We start from the raw sequence: 21,792 nt of genomic DNA on the forward strand, positions 1-21,792 counted from the left end.
GGTTAAGAGGATTTTTCAAGATGTCGCAGTCGCTACTCTGAATTTTTAATAACTTATATCACTTACTAACATATACACTTATGTTATACTATCATACAGTAGTGTTCAGAATAATAGTAGTGCTGTGTGACTAAAAAGATTAATCCAGGTTTTGAGTATATTTCTTATTGTTACATGGGAAACAAGGTACCAGTAGATTCAGTAGATTCTCACAAATCCAACAAGACCAAGCATTCATCATATGCACACTCTTAAGGCTATGAAATTGGGCTGTTAGTAAAAAAAAAGTAGAAAAGGGGGTGTTCACAATAATAGTAGTGTGGCATTCAGTCAGTGAGTTCGTCAGTTTTGTGGACCAAACAGGTGTGAATCAGGTGTCCCCAGGGGCGGTCCTGGAGGCGGGCTGCCCGGGCGGCTGACCCCCCCCCCGTCAGCTAGCTAGGTAGCTAGGTAGCAAGCTGCACATAATGGCAGACAATTTGAATGTTGTGGACCGGATTTTGGTGAAGCCATTTGATAGTCTTCCTTACGAAGAAGCCGTGGCTGCTGTCATGGCTTCAGCTCTCAATGGTTTGCAGGCCAAAGTTAAAGCAACAGCCCCCAGGTCAATGTTTGTGCATTGCTATGCACACAGACTGAATCTGGTTCTGTCTCAGGGGGCTAAATGCTTATCTGAGTGCAGAATATTTTTTGCATCACTCTCTGGGTTTGCCACATTTTTCTCAAAATCCACAAAGAGGATGTCTTTTCTTGAGTCTGCAGGCTGCTCAAGGTTGCCCAGAAATGCTCCTACTGGATGGAATTTCACATCATGGGTAGTGAGCACTGTGGCAAACAATTATGATGCCCTCCTGCAAACTTTTGAGATGATCATTGCAGATAAATCCATGGATGATGACACATTAGACTGTGCCAATTTCTTTGTGTTTGTTATTGCAGTAGTCATTAAAACCAGAAATTTGTTCTTGAAAATAGCTGTTGTGAGTTAATTTGTGGGATTGATTAATTAATTAATTTGTGGCCTCAACACTGCATTTAATCTATTATTAGACTCAATTTGTTGTGTGTTGGGGGGGTTTGACTGGACATTTTGGTGTTCTTTTCTTTTCTTTGCTCTCCCGGTGGTATGCAAACTGTTTTTTTGTCTGTGGAGAAGGTGCTGGCAGAAGAGTCCTTCACCCTCATCAGTGTGATATGCAGCACCTGTGGATGATGCTCACGTGCAACCTTGAAGACTTTCAGCTGAGGTAGATAATGAGATGGCGTTCTGCATTTAAGCCATGTGTGATTGGAGCAGAATTGCCGGGAACTCGACCTTGTGACGTTCGTTTGTGAGACGCTGAGGACCGCGCCTGGGTTTGGTTTGACACATCGTGCCTGTGAAGGAGGACGGGTGAGGGATACATGCTGTCAGCACACATCAGAGGTGATTGATTGTCTGAATAAGTGTTAACAGTAATTTGGTATTTTGTTACGCAGTATATTTGAACATTGATGAGAATTGTGCAGCTCACTTCTCACGGCCGTGGCGTGCGGACAGATGATCCTCCACTTGTTGTGAGAAGCTGCTCATTTACATAAAGCTTAAATTCAGACCTGAATGTGTTGCTGATAGTGTGTGCCTTTGAAGGATATTAGTTGTAGCTGCTGACTTACCTCACCTTTTCTATCCTTCGCAGAGTCGGTTTGTCGTGTCCACCTGGGGGGTGTTTGGCGGTGAACGTGAGTCCAGAAGCGCCAGGCTTCGATCCCTTTGGGCGCTGGAGAGCGCGCCGTCCTTCGCTCCGCCAGATAAACGCACTTTTTGTTTGTACACTGAGTATTGCACAAAAGGGGGAAAATAAATTGTTTTGTTTTTTTCTGGAACCGCTTTCTGGTTATTTAGTGCTGGGTTCAGTCAGACGCAGGTCCGCTCCTCAACCCGCGTCGGCACATAACAGTAGTTCCCGGCCATTCTACAATGGACCCAGCGGCAGAAGCGGTTCCATTTGCCGAAAGAGTTCAAGAACACTTGGAGAAAATATGGGAGCAATTACAGCATCTCGCAAACCAAATTAAACAAACAGATGCCCGCGTTACGGAGCTTGCAGCGCAAGCCGTTCCGCTTCCTGCTGCTCCAGCTGCGGCACCATCGATACCGGTGCAGATAACTCCGTCACCCAGAGATTCGGCTTCCGAACTGATTATTTGTCGTCCGGAGCCTTATGCGGGAAATGTTGAAGCCTGTGCTCCGTTTTTGATGCAGTGTTCTCTGGTTTTTGCTCATACCGTTGCCCAACGGTTGCTGAATCTCAGGCAGGGGAGGCGGAGTGCGGCGGATTATTCTGTGGATTTCCGAATTTTTTCTGCTCAGTCCGGTTGGAATGCCGCAGCTTTAAGCGGAGTGTTTGTGGATGGTTTAAATGATTCATTAAAAGACGAGCTAGCAGTCCGTGACGAACCAAACGATTTAGATGAGCTAATATCTTTGGTGATTCGTCTAGATGATCGGATAAAGGAGCGTGGACGCGAGAGAGGGCGGACATCAGAGCGGGTTTTTTCGTCTCTGGGCTTTTCCCGACACAGATCTGGGCTGCCTCTTCTTCGCCCCACTGAGACTCCTCCGACGGGACCTCTGGCTCCTCTTGCGGATGAGCCCATGCAGCTCGGACGAGCTGAAGCCGCCATATTGCCCCGTCACATAAGCGTCAAGAAAAATAGTGGTGACGTATCTCCAGGTGTTCTGGGACAGGCAAAATAATGCACACACACAAAAAAAAAAAAATTATTTGGGCTGTTTTTGTTTTTTGTAAGGGGTTATAGATTGTTTGGGGTGTTAGTGGCGGTTCTGGTGGAGTGAACGACTGGCGGTTCGGAGCTCGGCAGGACTCAGTTAATCGTTGGTTTTTATTGTTTGTATTTAGGTATTTTCTGTTTGGGATGGGGTCGTTTTGTTGTTTTTATTTCCCTGCTTCCCTAACCCCAACCTCACTCGCCCTAAGACCGTTCGTCTTGTGGGTTGTGGGGTGGTGCAGGTTTGTCACGCTGAGCGTTCTCAGAAGACCTCTGCACCTGGGGGGGTGGTTGTCAGGGGCATTTTTTTTGGTTTGGTTAGGGCCCGGTTCCACTCCAGCCTCGCTGGGCCTTTGACCGTTCATCATTGGTGTTGCCGGGGTGTGGTGCAGCGGGAACATACCTCAGTCGGAGGGGTGGGCCGATCTGTTGCCGTTCGCCATTTCGGTAGTTCCACCCCTCCCGATAGGTTGGGGGTATGGTCGGGTTGGGGCACCGGACGTATTTCCGGTTTTCCGCTGCGCTTCGGGGTTGGGGCCGGGTTAGTTTTTCCTGTTTCCTTCCCCGGCTTAATAATTTTGTGCTGTTCGCCAAGATTGAGCCGACGAAGGGCTCTGGGAGTGATCTGGGGTCTTTCGGGGTGCTGGGGGAGGTAATGGGGTTTGTCGGTTGTTTTATTTGCCCCCGGGGTAGTTTAATGAAGTCCACCGGGGGTTGGATTTTTGTGTTTCTTTTGTTTCCTTCCAGGTTCCACCTCCAGGGTTTGATGGGACGGTCCTCTGGGGGGGAATTGGCTTGTGGGGCCAACTAGCCAAGTGTGGCTGGGTCTGGGGTTCCTGGGTTGTGGGGAGGGTGCCTCCTGGGGTTTGATGGTACGGTTCTCTGGGGGGCGCGGTTGCCCCATGTGTACCTGGGGACCTCTGTGGGATTCCGGCTTTGGCTGTTTCTCCCGGAACTGGCGGTAAAGGTCTTCTGGGGGGTGTTGGGCTCTGCAAGTCATTCTGGGGGGGTTGTTTGTTATTTTTCTTTGTGAATTTATGTTTGTATTGTGTTGTTGGGGCTGTGTTGGGTTTTTGCGTTTGGGAGTTTTTCTTTTCTTCCCGGGGTTGGATGGGACGGTCCCCTGGGGAGGTTTTGGGTGGGTTTTGTGTTTTTCTTGTATGTTAGGTTGGTACTTGGGACTCTTTTGGGGTTTTTGTTGATGCCAGCTGGCCTTCCAGCTGCGGTGCCCTGTCCTGCTGTCTGCGGTGGACCTTGGGAGCGTTACGCTGTCTGCTTCCTGACGAGGACCCCGGAGGGAGGTGCTGTTCTCGGACCTGGTTTGTTCGGTCGCCGGGAGGCTTCCCGTTGAAGGAACACACTGTTGTGTGTTGGGGGGGTTTGGCTGGACATTTTGGTGTTCTTTTCTTTTCTTTGCTCTCCAGGTGGTATGCAAACTGTTTTTTTGTCTGTGGAGAAGGTGCTGGCAGAAGAGTCCTTCACCCTCATCAGTGTGATATGCAGCACCTGTGGATGATGCTCACGTGCAACCTTTAAGACTTTCAGCTGAGGTAGATAATGAGATGGCGTTCTGCATTTAAGCCATGTGTGATTGGAGCAGAATTATCGGGAACTCGACCTTGTGACGTTTGTTTGTGAGACGCTGAGGACCGCGCCTGGGTTTGACACATCGTGCCTGTGAAGGAGGACGGGTGAGGGATACATGCTGTCAGCACACATCAGAGGTGATTGATTGTCTGAATAAGTGTTAACAGTAATTTGGTATTTTGTTACGCAGTATATTTGAACATTGATGAGAATTGTGCAGCTCGCTTCTCACGGCCGTGGCGTGCGGACAGATGATCCTCCACTTGTTGTGAGAAGCTGCTCATTTACATAAAGCTTAAATTCAGACCTGAATGTGTTGCTGATAGTGTGTGCCTTTGAAGGATATTAGTTGTAGCTGCTGACTTACCTCACCTTTTCTATCCTTCGCAGAGTCGGTTTGTCGTGTCCACCTGGGGGGTGTTTGGCGGTGAACGTGAGTCCAGAAGCGCCGGGCTTCGATCCCTTTGGGCGCTGGAGAGCGCGCCGTCCTTCGCTCCGCCAGATAAACGCACTTTTTGTTTGTACACTGAGTATTGCACAAAAGGGGAAAAATAAATTTTGTTTTTTCTGGAACCGCTTTCTGGTTATTTAGCGCTGGGTTCAGTCAGACGCAGGTCCGCTCCTCAACCCGCGTCGGCACATAACACAATTGGCTTTGCTCAAAATGTAAATGAGTCCACCCACCACTTTAATCATATCTTAGATCTTGTTCTGACTTATGGTATGGAAATTGAAGAATTAACAGTATTCCCTGAAAACTCCCTTCTGTCTGATCATTTCTTAATAACATTTACATTTACTCTGATGGACTACCCAGCAGTGGGGAATAAGTTTCATTACACTAGAAGTCTTTCAGAAAGCGCTATAACTAGGTTTAAGGATATGATTCCTTCTTTATGTTCTCTAATGCCATGTACCAACACAGTGCAGAGTAGCTACCTAAACTCTGTAAGTAAGATAGAGTATCTCATCAGTAATTTTACATCCTCATTGAAGACAACTTTGGATGCTGTAGGTCCTCTGAAAAAGAGAGCTTTAAATCAGAAGTGCCTGACTCCGTGGTATAACTCACAAACTCGTAGCTTAAAGCAGATAACCCGTAAGTTGGAGAGGAAATGGCGTCTCACTAATTTAGAAGATCTTCACTTAGCCTGGAAAAAGAGTCTGTTGCTCTATAAAAAAGCCCTCCGTAAAGCTAGGACATCTTTCTACTCATCACTAATTGAAGAAAATAAGAACAACCCCAGGTTTCTTTTCAGCACTGTAGCCAGGCTGACAAAGAGTCAGAGCTCTATTGATCCGAGTATTCCTTTAACTTTAACTAGTAATGACTTCATGACTTTCTTTGCTAATAAAATTTTAACCATTAGAGAAAAAATGACTCATAACCATCCCAAAGACGTATCGTTATCTTTGGCTGCTTTCAGTGATGCCGGTATTTGGTTAGACTCTTTCTCTCCGATTGTTCTGAGTTATTTTCATTAGTTACTTCCTCCAAACCATCAACATGTCTATTAGACCCCATTCCTACCAGGCTGCTCAAGGAAGCCCTACCATTAATTAATGCTTCGATCTTAAATATGATCAATCTATCTTTATTAGTTGGCTATGTACCACAGGCTTTTAAGGTGGCAGTAATTAAACCATTACTTAAAAAGCCATCACTTGACCCAGCTATCTTAGCTAATTATAGGCCAATCTCCAACCTTCCTTTTCTCTCAGAAATTCTTGAAAGGGTAGTTGTAAAACAGCTAACTGATCATCTGCAGAGGAATGGTCTATTTGAAGAGTTTCAGTCAGGTTTTATAATTCATCATAGTACAGAAACAGCATTAGTGAAGGTTACAAATTATCTTCTTATGGCCTCAGACAGTGGACTCATCTCTGTGCTTGTTCTGTTAGACCTCAGTGCTGCTTCTGATACTGTTGACCATAAAATTTTATTACAGAGATTAGAGCATGCCATAGGTATTGAAGGCACTGCGCTGCAGTGGTTTGAATCATATTTATCTAATAGATTACAATTTGTTCATGTAAATGGGGAATCTTCTTCACAGACTAAGGTTAATTATGGAGTTCCACAAGGTTCTGTGCTAGGACCAATTTTATTCACTTTATACATGTTTCCCTTAGGCAGTATTATTAGACGGCATTGCTTAAATTTTCATTGTTACTCAGATGATACCCAGCTTTATCTATCCATGAAGCCAGAGGACACACACCAATTAGCTAAACTGCAGGATTGTCTTACAGACATAAAGACATGGATGACCTCTAATTTCCTGCTTTTAAACTCAAATGAAACTGAAGTTATTGTACTTGGCCCCACAAATCTTAGAAACATGGTGTCTAACCAGATCCTTACTCTGGATGGCATTACCCTGACCTCTAGTAATACTGTGAGAAATCTTGGAGTCATTTTTGATCAGGATATGTCATTCAATGCGCATATTATGCTGCTATAGACTTAGACTGCTGGGGGGTTCCCATGATGCACTGAGTGTTTCTTTCTCTTTTTGCTCTGTATGCAGCACTCTGCATTTAATCATTAGTGATTGATCTCTGCTCCCCTCCACAGCATGTCTTTTTCCTGGTTCTCTCCCTCAGCCCCAACCAGTCCCAGCAGAAGACTGCCCCTCCCTGAGCCTGGTTCTGCTGGAGGTTTCTTCCTGTTAAAAGGGAGTTTTTCCTTCCCACTGTTGCCAAGGGAGTCGTTTTGACCGTTGGGGTTTTTCCGTAATTATTGTATGGCCTTGCCTTACAATATAAAGCGCCTTGGGGCAACTGTTTGTTGTGATTTGGCGCTATATAAATAAAATTGATTTGATTTGATTGTGGGTGTTCTGGACGAAGTTAGTGTTTTCATGGGTGGTGGGGCGGAGGTGGTGGCCACGTTAGTGTGCGCGGGGGGGCACGCAGGGGGTTTCGCCCGGGGAGTAAATCACTCTAGGACCGCCACTGGGTGTCCCCTATGTAAGGATGAAGTCAGCAGCTGTTGAACATGCTTTTCTCTTTGAAAGCCTGAGGAAAATGGGACGTTCAAGACATTGTTCAGAAGAACAGCGTAGTTTGATTAAAAAGTTGATTGGAGAGGGGAAAACTTATACGCAGGTGCAAAAAATTACAGGTTGTTCATCTACAATGATCTCCAATGCTTTAAAATGGACAAAAAAAAAACCAGACACATGGAAGAAAATGGAAAACAACCATCAAAATGGATAGAAGAATAACCAGAATGGCAAAGGCTCACCCATTGATCAGCTCCAGGATGATCAAAGACAGTCTGGAGTTACCTGTAAGTGCTGTGACAGTTAGAAGATGCCTGTGTGAAGCTAATTTATTTGCAGAAATCCTCCGCAAAGTCCCTCTGTTAAATAAAAGACATGTGCAGAAGAGGTTACAATTTGCCAAAGAACACATCAACTGGCCTAAAGATAAATGGAGGAATATTTTGTGGACTGATGAGAGTAAAATTGTTCGTTTTGGGTCCAAGGGCCACAGACAGTTTGTGAGACGACCCCCAAACTCTGAATTCAAGCCACAGTTCACAGTGAAGGCAGTGAAGCATGGTGGTGCAAGCAGCATGATATGGGCATGTTTCTCCTACTATGGTGTTGGGCCTATATATCGCATCCCAGGTATCATGGATCAGTTTGGATATGTCAAAATACTTGAAGAGGTCATGTTGCCTTATGCTGAAGAGGACATGCCCTTGAAATGGGTGTTTCAACAAGACAATGACCCCAAGCACACTAGTAAACCAGCAAAATCTTGGTTCCAAACCAACAAAATTAATGCCTCGCTAATGTGAAGAAATCATGAAAAACTGTGGTTATACAACTAAATACTAGTTTAGTGATTCACAGGATTGTTAAAAAAGCAGTTTGAACATAATAGTTTTGAGTTTGTAGCGTCAACAGCAGATGCTACTATTATTGTGAACACCCCCTTTTCTACTTTTTTTTTTTTTTACTAATAGCCCAATTTCATAGCCTTAAGAGTGTGCATATCATGAATGCTTGGTCTTGTTGGATTTGTGAGAATCTACTGAATCTACTGGTACCTTGTTTCCCATGTAACAATAAGAAATATACTCAAAACCTGGATTAATCTTTTTAGTCACATAGCACTACTATTATTCTGAACACTACTGTATATTGGATCGGAACAACCTATTTACAGTATATTTATATATTATACTTCATAACATGATCACTTACTACTTCTTCTATTGTAACATTTGTCCTTGAAAGTCGACCTGCAGGTTTTCAAAGTAAGAGTCTTCCTGCTGGCTCTCGATCGCGTCACTGAGGGATCGTGTTTTCACATAAAACTGGAACACATTTCTCTGTGCAGATGGTGTCTCCAGAAGATTCTGACACATTCTGATTGTTGCGGTTTGTGAAATTATGACGCGTGCATGAACTAAAGTCTGACGTTTGCTCTCGCACAGGCCACCATGACCTTCTTTGACACCACGCCTCTTGGTCGCATCCTGAACCGTTTCTCCTCGGACGTGTACACCGTGGACGATAGTCTGCCGTTCATCCTGAACATCCTGCTGGCCAACGTGTTCGGCCTGCTGGGCATGCTGGCGGTGATGAGCTACAGTCTGCCGTGGGTCTTAGTGCCCCTGTTGCCTCTGGCTCTGGTTTATCACCGCACTCAGAGCTTCTACCGACACACGTCGCGTGAGCTGAAGCGGCTCTACAGCCTCACCCTGTCGCCCGTCTACTCACACTTCTCTGAGACGCTGACGGGGCTCGGAACCATCCGGGCCAGCTCCAGCTGTACCAGGTGACCAAGCGCCCCCCCCCCCCACACACACACACACACTGGAAATAGAAAATGAACATTACAAATCTGAAATAAGATTTTAGTTGTTGTTGTCCTTTTGGCTGCTCCCGTTTGTTCGGGGTCGCCACAGCAGATACAGCCGGATCCACGTATTACGCCGGCTGCTCTTCCTGACAAGCCTCCAGTGTAACCTGGAGAGACTCGCACAGCCCCTGGTGTTCCAAAGAGGTCTCCCATCCAAGTACTAACCAGGCCCCACACTGCTTAGCTTCTGAGATCTGACAGGATCAGACTGACACAGAGCAGACCGGCTGCTGAAATAAGATTTTAGAATTAAATTAAAAAAACACTTCTCTTTGATTTATTAAAGAGTAATTTGTTAATTTTCAGAGAAAACAAAGGGACTGTTGGCCAAATGTTGCCCTTGGGCCCCAAATTGGGCACCCCTGTTCGACATAATTGTGGTCATAGCAATTTTAAAAAGGGAAAAAAGTGCTTAGATTGATTTATTTTGATAAAACATTTGACTCTAATCAACATCAATCTGACCTTAAAATTTGCAAAGCAAAGACCATAAATCTGGCAACATCATCCGAGTCCACAGAAAGGACAGAAAATCTTCACACTAACCAGCAGGAGTCGCCACAGCTACTGAAAAGTAGTTCAAAATTTTTGTTTTTTGCAACATTCAATTTTTAATTTAATTTTTTTTATTTTGGTAATGTAGATTTTAAATATAAATGCAAGATTATATTTTTCCTTGGAATAGTTTTAAGGCTGCTGGGATTCTTCAAGGTAAAGTGGTTTAGTTTTCATGTTTCCACATTTCAGAGTGGATGATAGTGGAAGACGGTCTTGGAAAAACGTAATCCAGAAAAAAGTTTTTATTATTATTATTATTATTATTATTATTATTATAGTGTGAGACCATGTTGTGTAATTTCAGACTCCGTTCTTCTACATTTCTTTTATCACAGTCATGTATTGCATTATATGTTTTGCTACAGTTGCGTGCATTCTTCAAACCTTTTTGCTATTGTTCAGCTTTTCTCTGCACCAAATGAATAAAGGTACCTTTTATCTTTGTGGTGGTTCCAGGTTTGAGGAGGAGAGTACCAGGCGTCTGGAGCAGAACCAACGGTGCGTCTTCCTCACCAGCGCTGCCATGCAGTGGCTGGATATCCGTTTGCAGATGATTGGTGTTGCCGTGGTAACAGGCCTTGGGGTGATTGCTGTCATCCAGCACCAGTTTAATTCTGTTGATCCAGGTGAGATCGTTGGCTGTAGATCAGCATAATGAACGTAATTAGCTGCTGTGAAACGCAGTGTGCGATATCGTTCTATGCAGATGATGCAGTGTTCTATATTTGTCTCTGACGGCCTCTAGGACTTCCTTCTTCTTATCATATTCCTGAGTCAGACTCCTCCTAAAACTCTTTGGTCTTTTAGTGTTATTGGTGCTAGAACTGGGTTGAGTTTTGGAGCTTTTGGTGATGTTGGTCATGCTTTTTTTTTTTTATACGAAAGGTCTGGTGGGTTTGGCGCTGTCCTACGCCCTGTCAATCACCAGCCTCCTGTCTGGGCTCATCTTCAGCTTCACCCAGACTGAGATGCAGCTGGTGAGCGTGGAGCGAACCGAAGAATATTCCACCTGCCTGCCAGCCGAGCCGCAGTGCCAAAGTGCTCAGGTCAGTCCAACGCCAGCTGGACATGATCGAGGAGTTTAGAGACCAAGAACCTGTGGTTCATGTTCTGAAACTGGTCTCACGCTCAAGGTTCCGACTTTCTTTCATAACTTCAGACTATAAGACCTAGAATGAACAGAAAAGTAACGCCGGTTTGTTTCTGATTTCAAAGTGGATCACCACTTTTTTTTTTGTTCTACTTGTGGAAATCTTCACAAATAAGATGATGTTTTACATCTTTTCCCAATTTTTAGCCCTTCATTTAATCTTTGTTTAAGGTGTCGTGTTACTGTGTCAACTGTCAGAATCGTCTCCATGTGTTGTGGTCACGGCTGCACCAGGACTAACTTCTTTCCATCTTAATGCTGTTTTTCTGTGTGTCCCCCTAATCTGGCAACATTGTGAACTGGTGTATCATCTAAAGGAGTTGGTGCTGGAGACATAACGTGGCCATTCTTCTTGTCTTCCTACTTTGATCAGTTGCCACCGGCGTGGCCGCAGCATGGCTGCCTGTGTTTTCACAACATGGGTCTGGCCTACAGGGACGGCCTCCCCAACGCCCTGGATGGAGTGAGTTTTGTGGTACAACCCGGGGAGAAGGTGGGCATCGTTGGCCGCACTGGTTCAGGGAAGTCTACCCTGTTCCTGGCCCTGTTCCGTATGGTGGAGCTCAGTCAGGGTCAGATTCTGCTGGATCAGCTGGACATCAGCACTGTGGCTCTGGATCAGCTCAGGTAGGAGGTTTAACCGCGTCTGTCTGCATCCGTTGTTAATTTTTAATCTGAAGTCACAGTTGGTTTTGTAAAAGAATCCATAATTTGGGGCAGAACCAGAAAATCGTGAAGGTCTTTTCTGAGCATTATTAGATGGAATGATAGAATTTGCACTCTGATGTGTGACTTTCGAGTTTTTAATCTGCATTTGATCCATATTTAGATCAAAAGATGCCTAGTTACAGATTATTGTGGATTAAGGACTAGATTCTTTTAATCATGCAAATGAAAAAATAGTGAAAATATAAATATAACTAGCGCAGTCTCCATGGATGAATCCACTCTGGTCTCACCGAAATCCCCCAAAATGAAGATACTTTTTGTTTTAGTAAGTTTATTAAATAAAATGAATTACTTAGATAAAATATCCCAAATAATAATTTCAGGTTTGCTTAGTCATCGTGTTTAAGAAATATGAGTTGATTTGTTTTGATCACAGCCAATAAATTTGCCAGTAATCTGTTGAATCATTAGTCTTTAAATCTTGTCATTGTGTTGCAGTGCTGTTTCTTTATATAATGTGTTCTGGTCCTGCATTGGTGCTAGCTTCTCTTTGGTGCAATGTCGAGGAGGTGAGAGGGTCCACTGGTGCTAGGATCCACTTATCCCAGTCCACAAGGATAAGTTCTTATCCGAGTCCTAGCGTCCAGTAGTCCTGGGTAGGGTTAGGGTGAACTTTAAAATCAGTTTATGGTTGTAATATACACAATCGAATAACATAAAAGAGGTATAATAAAAGAGGTTAGAACCAGTGGACCTTAGGACTGTTGGACTCTCCCCCTTGAGGAGTTGACTATGCACCTAACGTTAGCATGAGCTGAATGTGTCCATTGTGAGCAACGGAATTCATAATGTACATAAGAAATACATAGATGTGGTGACCAAGGAGCTGCATGCGGAGAGCGTCATAAAGCAGTGATTCATGATGGTTTTTATCATTTACAGGTCTTAAACTCTGTAGCCTCACATAACACAATGCTAATGGGCTAAAAGTAGCATGAAAACTCGCCAACGATACATAACACAACGCTAACAGGCATCATATAACGTGATGTTCACTGGCTAACATTAGCATGAAAACTTGCTAGCGTGACATAACACAATGCTAATTCACTATACGCAACATAATGCTAATGAGTTGTCATTAGCACGAAAAGTCGCAAGAGTCGCATAACACAAAGCTAAATGGTGTTGCTAATGGTCTTTTTTTTTGTGGCTTTTAGGCTTAGTAGCGTCACAATGCGTTGCTAACATCCTAACATTAGCATGAGCTGAATGTGTCCATTATGAGCAACGGTATCTATAATGTGATTTTAAAAAATACATAGTTGTGGTGGCTGAGGACCTGCACGAGGGGAGCGCCTTAAAGCAGTGATTCACAATAGATTTTATCACTCACTTGTCTTGAAAACTGTAGCCTCACATAACACAGTGCTAATGGGATAACATTAACATGAATACTTGTTAACAAGATGCTGACTGACATCACACAACATGATGCTAATGGGCTAATGTCAGCATGAAAACCTGCTAGCGTCACATAATGCAATGGTGTCAGATAAGAGTGCTAACAGGCTAACATTAGCATGAAAACTTTCTAACATAACACAATGTTGGCATCACATAATGTGTTGCTCACCGGCTAAAGTTTCCATGAAATCTTGCTTGCGTGATACAGCATAATGATAACTGGCGTCACATAACATGGTGATAACAGACTATTAGCATGACAACTCACAAGGATCATATAATGCGATGCTAATGGCCATCACGTAACACGATGCTAATTGGCTAATGTTAGCATGAAAATTCACTAGCATCACATAACGTGATGCTAACAGCCGCACATTAGCATGACGTGAGTGCCTTCATTGTGTGCAGCAGGATTCATGATGCAGTTTAAAAGTATAATTAGTTACTTTTTGCTGAGAAAAAGCTTATCTTCAGGTAAAAAGTTGCCTGACAAAAGGATGACTGTGTGTGTGGCGTTTGAGTTTTTTGCCGGACAGACTACCTAACGTATCGTAGACATACAGACTACTGTCTGAGAGAATGAAACTATACTCTGTGTGTTTCTTACCCTGTGTACTACTACCAACGCCGCTGGAACATCAGTTTCCCTGAGGGAGTCTTCCCAAGGGATCAATAAAGTTCTGTATAATCTAATCTAAATAATTCGACTGAATACTTTTTAATTGTTTGATTAAAAACAGGCAGAAACAATTTCAAGTTTATTTTTTGTATGTGTTGGTGGTACCCTCTGCAGGTCCAGATTGGCTATTATTCCTCAGGACCCCTTCCTGTTCAGCGGGACCATCAGGGAGAATCTAGACCCGTGTGGGAAACACCCGGACCAGAACCTGCTTGAAGTCCTGGACCAGTGTCACCTTAGCACTGTGGTCCAGAGGATGGGTGAGTGAGCGGGTGAGGGAGGGAGAGGAAACAGTTTCAGGATGGATTCAGAAAACTAAGAAAGACAAAGACCTGGACGGACATGATGATCGGAGCGTTTGTGGACGAGGTGTGTCCGTCTTAAATGTAATGCTTTGACTCACGCCTTTATTTCTCTAAGCTATTTCCACCCACAATCATTCCAGCTTGGTCACCTGACCAGCGTCTGGAATGCTGCCGTCGGTTTCAGGGCCTCTGGCTGTTCTTCTCAGCAGTGAAGCGGCTTAAAGACGAGAAATCGTCATTAATTGGAGATTTCTGGAGTCATTGATGGGAGTGAGACTGGATCGGGATAAATGATGCACTTTATTAACATTTAGAAGAACAAGAAGAAGAAAGACTATTTCTGTTGCACGTTTCCATTGAGCAGAAGCTCAGAGTGCTTAACAATGATGCCTCACATTTACCATACTTCAAAGTTGGACTCAAAGTCTTGTTCAAGGTCAAAGGTTAGATTCTGTGTTCATGGAACAAAAAAACATGTCTCCTCTGGCGATTACAGTCCGATTTGGACCAAATGCACACAGTGTTTCTCAGGTGGTCCTCTGTCAAAGTTACACTGAAGGTCACGTTCAAAGTGAAATTCTCCAACCAACACGATGAACCGTTATGAGCGACATCATTACTGTTACTGGAGACTTTCATGGTAGATGAATGTGCTCGCTGACGGTCTTCCTAGTTAAAAGTTGGCCCAGTCCAGCTTCAGGTGTTCAGCTTCAGGTGTTCAGCTTCAGGTGTTCAGCTTCACAGCACGCAGTGTCACATCAGAATCACATGACTCCTCGCTGATGTCTCTTCTTGATGTTACGGGCCTCCTCACTGATGTGTCTTCTTCATGTTGCGGGCCTCCTCGCTGATGTGTCTTCTTCATGTTGCGGGCCTCCTCACTGATGTGTCTTCTTCATGTTGCGGGCCTCCTCGCTGATGTCTTCTTCATGTTGCGGGCCTCCTCACTGATGTCTTCTTCATGTTGCGGGCCTCCTCGCTGATGTCTTCTTCATGTTGCGGGCCTCCTCACTGATGTGTCTTCTTCATGTTGCGGGCCTCCTCACTGATGTGTCTTCTTCATGTTGCGGGCCTCCTCACTGATGTGTCTTCTTCATGTTGCGGGCCTCCTCGCTGATGTCTTCTTCATGTTGCGGGCCTCCTCACTGATGTGTCTTCTTCATGTTGCGGGCCTCCTCACTGATGTGTCTTCTTCATGTTGCGGGCCTCCTCGCTGATGTGTCTTCTTCATGTTGCGGGCCTCCTCGCTGATGTGTCTTCTTCATGTTGCGGGCCTCCTCGCTGATGTGTCTTCTTCATGTTGCGGGCCTCCTCGCTGATGTGTCTTCTTCATGTTGCGGGCCTCCTCCCTGATGTGTCTTCTTCATGTTGCGGGCCTCCTCGCTGATGTCTTCTTCATGTTGCGGGCCTCCTCACTGATGTGTCTTCTTCATGTTGCGGGCCTCCTCGCTGATGTGTCTTCTTCATGTTGCGGGCCTCCTCGCTGATGTGTCTTCTTCATGTTGCGGGCCTCCTCGCTGATGTGTCTTCTTCATGTTGCGGGCCTCCTCGCTGATGTGTCTTCTTCATGTTGCGGGCCTCCTCGCTGATGTGTCTTCTTCATGTTGCGGGCCTCCTCGCTGATGTGTCTTCTTCATGTTGCGGGCCTCCTCGCTGATGTGTCTTCTTCATGTTGCGGGCCTCCTCGCTGATGTGTCTTCTTCATGTTGCGGACCTCCTCGCTGATGTGTCTTCTTCATGTTGCGGGCCTCCTCGCTGATGTGTCTTCTTCATGTTGCGGGCCTCCTCGCTGATGTGTCTTCTTCATGTTGCGGGCCTCCTCGCTGATGTGTCTTCTTCATGTTGCGGGCCTCCTCGCTGATGTGTCTTCTTCATGTTGCGGGCCTCCTCGCTGATGTGTCTTCTTCATGTTGCGGGCCTCCTCGCTGATGTGTCTTCTTCATGTTGCGGGCCTCCTCGCTGATGTGTCTTCTTCATGTTGCGGGCCTCCTCGCTGATGTGTCTTCTTCATGTTGCGGGCCTCCTCGCTGATGTGTCTTCTTCATGTTGCGGGCCTCCTCCCTGATGTGTCTTCTTCATGTTGCGGGCCTCCTCACTGATGTGTCTTCTTCATGTTGCGGGCCTCCTCGCTGATGTGTCTTCTTCATGTTGCGGGCCTCCTCACTGATGTGTCTTCTTCATGTTGCGGGCCTCCTCGCTGATGTGTCTTCTTCATGTTGCGGGCCTCCTCGCTGATGTGTCTTCTTCATGTTGCGGGCCTCCTCGCTGATGTGTCTTCTTCATGTTGCGGGCCTCCTCGCTGATGTGTCTTCTTCATGTTGCGGGCCTCCTCGCTGATGTGTCTTCTTCATGTTGCGGGCCTCCTCGCTGATGTGTCTTCTTCATGTTGCGGGCCTCCTCGCTGATGTGTCTTCTTCATGTTGCGGGCCTCCTCGCTGATGTGTCTTCTTCATGTTGCGGGCCTCCTCGCTGATGTCTTCTTCATGTTGCGGGCCTCCTCGCTGATGTGTCTTCTTCATGTTGCGGGCCTCCTCGCTGATGTGTCTTCTTCATGTTGCGGGCCTCCTCGCTGATGTGTCTTCTTCATGTTGCGGGCCTCCTCGCTGATGTGTCTTCTTCATGTTGCGGGCCTCCTCGCTGATGTGTCTTCTTCATGTTGCGGGCCTCCTCGCTGATGTGTCTTCTTCATGTTGCGGGCCTCCTCGCTGATGTGTCTTCTTCATGTTGCGGGCCTCCTCGCTGATGTGTCTTCTTCATGTTGCGGGCCTCCTCGCTGATGTGTCTTCTTCATGTTGCGGGCCTCCTCGCTGATGTGTCTTCTTCATGTTGCGGGCCTCCTCGCTGATGTGTCTTCTTCATGTGGCGGGCCTCCTCGCTGATGTGTCTTCTTCATGTGGCGGGCCTCCTCGCTGATGTGTCTTCTTCATGTTGCGGGCCTCCTCGCTGATGTGTCTTCTTCATGTTGCGGGCCTCCTCACTGATGTGTCTTTTCATCAGGTGGTCTGGATGCTGAGGTGGGAGACAGAGGGAAATCTTTCTCAGTGGGACAGAGACAGCTGCTGTGTCTGTCCCGCGCACTGCTCACTCAGGCCAAGGTGAGAACAACACACACATGCTCCAGATTACAGATGGTTCTGGTGTAAATCCTCTAAAGGTTAGAAACCTCAGGGTCTTGTGTTCAACCCCCTGTCAGAGATTGTTGTTCTGAGTTACACGTTAATTTGTCTGAATGTTCTTTCCGCGTCAGGCGGTTTCTGCGCTGCTCTGACTGTATTTAATGATTATTGAAGGTGTTATGCATCGACGAGGCCACGGCAAGCGTCGATCACAAGACGGACAGACTTCTGCAGCAAACTATCAGAGAGACGTTTCAGGACAAAACCGTCCTCACCATTGCCCACAGGTAAAACCTCCGAGTTCCAAACCATCTGTGTGTGTGTGTGGTTGTGGAGCTGGAATTCTGTTTGATCCAAGCCGGAAACAGTGAATCAGATCCACTCTCTTAAACCTCGAGTCTCCAATTTTACATCACAGAGACTCTTTGGACCGGACGTGTGTCATGTTTAACAGAAATAAGGATATTTCTTTTGCGTTTATCATTTTTATATAAAGTCATCACATTAGTCATTTAATAATAATAAAAATAATTTCAGGATTTGCTGCTCTTCTCTTTTATGTGATTCTTTTCACAAATGTTCCACGTGATGGACGTTTAGATGGTTTTAAACCTCTTTTAACATGTTTTAAATCAGATATCTTGTTGTTAAGTGATTTTAAAACTTGAATCTGGTTACATTTGTTATATTGAGTTTGTTCTACGTGTTTTTGATCTTTGTTTTTTTCTTACCCAACTGTAGATTATGAGTAAATTATTCAACTGAATTTAAGCGGGATAATCTGGTTTTAACACACTTGGACACTTGTGTGAAGTTGACTCCTCCCACATTCTTTAAATCAAACAAAAATGGTGTTGATCATTGGTTCTGCTAAAAATCGTAACAGCATAAACCAGCACCAATGACTGACACCATTTTTGTTCGATTTGAAGAATGTGGGAGGAGCCAATTTCACAACGGTCACTGGAAATTGGTTTTAAACTAGATATCTAATTTTTCAGAGACTTTAAACCTCCCACAAACTCCTTCTGGTTCTATGGAATCAGTTCTGCACTCTCCTTGATTTTGTTTTAACCAAGAACTAAAGTCATTAAGATGAATTTAATTTTAATAAGAGATAATAAGAGATGAGAGATAATCTGGTTTTAAAACTCCTGGAATATGTGTTAAATCAGGTAAAAATGTCTGTAAACAGGTTTAAATTGGCTCTAAATCAGTATGAAGCTTGTTTAATATGTCGACAGGCTCAATATGAGCTGCTTGTCAGTAATAATATTTTGGGGTTTTTGGCACCTGAGAAATTGAGATGATTTCTTTTAACCACATTTTGACTTTTTCTGCTTTTTATAAAGTAAATGACTGATGATGATTTTAAACGAATAGAATAATTGATGATGAGTTTGTTGTTTTATTGATAGCGACTCGTGGTTGAACCCCTTCCTTTAATCTCTTGGATCAGTGGTTATATTTGGGCGGAATCCAGCCGAGATTCCCGCTTTGTTTCTTTCCTCAGGATTAACACCATCATGGACTGTGACCGCGTGCTGGTGATGCACGCTGGGAAGGTGGTGGAGTTCGACACTCCCGCTGCTCTGTGTCAAACTGATGACTCCATCTTCCACCGGCTGGTCACCGTGACAGACAAGTGAGGAGGCGGATTGACCCCAGAAAGACAGAAGATAAAGTCATAGTGGATCCTGGAGGGTTTGGGTTCCTCAGTGATTTTTTTTTTTTAAGACAGAGGTCACTGTTTTTTGCTGAAGCAGCATCACGCCGTGTTTGTTTTTGAGGATGTCACCTTCTCAGAAACTGAAGGGAAATAGTGTTTTTATGACACTGTTGATGCATCACATTTATGACATTCACTTTTTCCTTAAGTCAAGAAAATTCCTCTGGGAAAGATTTTTTATTTTTTTTATATCACAAATGGCACTTTTTATGTGCTTGATTTGAATTTTGGGTACATTTTTCATCTGCAAAGGAAAACATCTGCAAATAAAGAGTTTGAAGTTATTTAACCAACAGCAAACACAAAATCAACTTTGCTCGTATTGATTATTTGTATAAGCTGATCAGTCAACACTTCACCCCCCAGAATGCATTTAGAAAATGATCCAGTCATCAGCTGGTAAAATCCAGAATTGGTGGATTTATATACTTTACAGACCAAACAGGATGAAGCTGAAAAGTGGAATGTTCAGTCAGATGCATATTAATATTATTGGAATTGTACCCCAAATTCGGTTTCATTTTGGATTCAGATAATCAGAAGTTTTGAAAACTCTCACAACAGATCACAACATCATCCACAAACATCACAGTCCACTCGTGCCTGATCTCATTTGTCAACATGTCCATCACCATTACAAACAAATGAATCTGTCATTCCCACTGAGCATCTCACCGCTGTCGCACTGTCCTTGTACATCTCCTGCACCACCCTCACATACGTCTCTGCCACTCCAGACTTCCTCATACAATACCACAACTCTTCTCTTGATACCCTGTCATAAGCTTTCTCTAACTCCACAAACACACAATGCAGCTCCCTCTGGCCAACTCTATACTTCTTCATCAGCACTCTCAGAGCAAACATTGCAGCTGTACTGCTCATTCTTGGCAAGAAACCATGTTTCTGCTCGTAGATGTTCACCTGTTTTCTAAACCTAGCTTCTGTTTCTACTTATACTACTCTTCCCATAACCTCATGCTATGGCTTATCAACTTTATGCCTGTGTAGTTACTGCAGCTCAGCACATCACCCTTGTTCTGAAAAACTAGATCCAGCACACTTTTTCTCCACTTCTTAGGCGCCCTCTGGCTTTCTGTGATTTTAGAAAACTATTTGTTTGAAAACCTCTATTGCCATTTCTCCTAAACATTTCCATGCCTCCACTGGAATGCCATCTGGACCAACTGCCTTTCCACTCTTCATGATTCACTGCCTCCACATCATCCAGTCTTCGCTCACTCTCATTTTCTTCAGTCATCAGCTCCTCAAAATACTTCCTCCACCTTCTTAACACACTCTCCTTGTAGGTCACAGCATTTCCACCTGCATCTTTCATCACGCTAACCTGCTGTACATCCTTGTCAGCTTACAATCAGCAAAACAAATTTTCTCCTTCCTTAGTATTCTGCTTCACACAGAGCTCACTAAAACACACCTTTTGTTGCTCTTTGCCACATCTATTTTCAACTTACACCACATCTGCTAGACTGCTACTTTTGTCTGCTTTCTTTATCTCTCCATCTATCTGAATTCTTTTTCACTAACCTCTTCCTTCCTCTTTCATTCTTTATCATCTAGTTTACATTTGCTAGGATATAGTCAGACTTTCATTTCCTAAAATAAAATTAAATAAGAAAATAAGATTTTTCTTTAATATTTTGCTGTTGAAGGTTCATTTTTTCCACTGTTCACTGAAAACTATGTGAATTTTCTTCACAATGTTTACACTACCTCAGCTCTTAAAAAAAGAACCCCGCTGAACAGTGATCTGTTTTAATTATTAACATTCTAGTGAAGAAAATTCTGTGCTGACACCAGTTTGGGGACTGCTGTATAAAATATGAATGATGATTTATTGTCATTATAACAAGTGCAGTGAAATTATCTTCACACCCAATTACCTTAGAAATACAGCAATTAATCCACAATTGTTACTGGTTAAATGTAATAATGGCACACATCAGAATTAAAACAACTGCATATATACATTTGATTTGTTTATGTACGCTAAATTTTGAAGCAGTCCATCATCCGAATCGAGGCAAAGTGAGTGTAGGCCGCAGCAGCTGAGCTTGGTGGGGGGGGGCTGCAGCTGTTGCTGCGGGGCCTCCCGGAGTGACAGAGCAGAGAGGTCAGGGTGGGCTGCGGGTGGGGACAGAAACACAAAGGAGGGGCAGGGGTGGGGGGCATGCATCATGTTTGCAGATGAGTTCATATCAGTCTCTGTCCATGTGTGCGTAGAGTCTGTAGGGGAGGGCAAAATGAAGAGGGAGCCAAATGCTTCACCAAGGCTGTTGAAATCCTTCTGGAGGAAAACAATGGGGCAAATATGAAGTAATTCAAGCTGTAGTTATTTAAATCTCAGTTCTGCTCTTAGATTTAAATACAGAACTTGACATCCGTGTATTTTTTGGTGCAGTACTTTTACTCGTGAGCACGTTTTTCATAAACCATCTAAAGAAGTGGGTTGGATGTAGAAGAAGAGCATTTTACATACATCAGAATATTTCAGGTAAATAGTGATGTACATGTTTTGGCGTTCCTCAGGGAAGCGGTTTTGATCTCCTGCTCTTCTTGTTAAACTATACTTTTTTCTGTCGCAGCTCCTTGAGAGTAACATCTGACTTTTGAAAACAAAACACAAAACTCTACATTTTTAAGTCCCAACAAGTTTGAAATTTCTTGTCTCTTCCTTGTTTTTCTAAATCGGTTAGAAAATGTAAGTGATTCTGATTAAGTGTAAAGTTAAAATCTTGCAAAATGTTTAGTAATCTTGATTATTATTATTATTATTTCTTGTATCTTTTTAAAGGTTAAAAAATGTCTGTTTTTGATTGAAATTATTTTCTCTTTATGATTATGATGAATGGTTT

The 21,792-nt window shown here is 44.1% G+C and overlaps 1 protein-coding gene across 1 annotated transcript in view; it reads left to right on the forward strand.

Moving 5' to 3' along the window:
- abcc10 (ATP-binding cassette, sub-family C (CFTR/MRP), member 10) overlaps positions 1 to 20,300 on the forward strand; it is a 62,102-nt gene extending 41,802 nt beyond the window's left edge. Inside the window, exons 15-22 of the mRNA XM_034187885.1 lie at positions 8,813 to 9,156; positions 10,255 to 10,424; positions 10,684 to 10,844; positions 11,322 to 11,575; positions 13,881 to 14,026; positions 17,069 to 17,166; positions 17,362 to 17,474; positions 18,701 to 20,300. Coding sequence (XP_034043776.1) covers positions 8,813 to 9,156; positions 10,255 to 10,424; positions 10,684 to 10,844; positions 11,322 to 11,575; positions 13,881 to 14,026; positions 17,069 to 17,166; positions 17,362 to 17,474; positions 18,701 to 18,836 — 1,422 coding nt within the window. The 3' untranslated portion in view covers positions 18,837 to 20,300. The remainder of the gene's footprint in view (positions 1 to 8,812; positions 9,157 to 10,254; positions 10,425 to 10,683; positions 10,845 to 11,321; positions 11,576 to 13,880; positions 14,027 to 17,068; positions 17,167 to 17,361; positions 17,475 to 18,700) is intronic.
- The last annotated feature ends 1,492 nt before the right edge of the window (positions 20,301 to 21,792 follow it).

The sequence above is a fragment of the Thalassophryne amazonica genome, chromosome 15, assembly GCF_902500255.1.
Source record: "Thalassophryne amazonica chromosome 15, fThaAma1.1, whole genome shotgun sequence".
Classification (NCBI taxonomy): Eukaryota; Metazoa; Chordata; class Actinopteri; order Batrachoidiformes; family Batrachoididae; genus Thalassophryne; species Thalassophryne amazonica.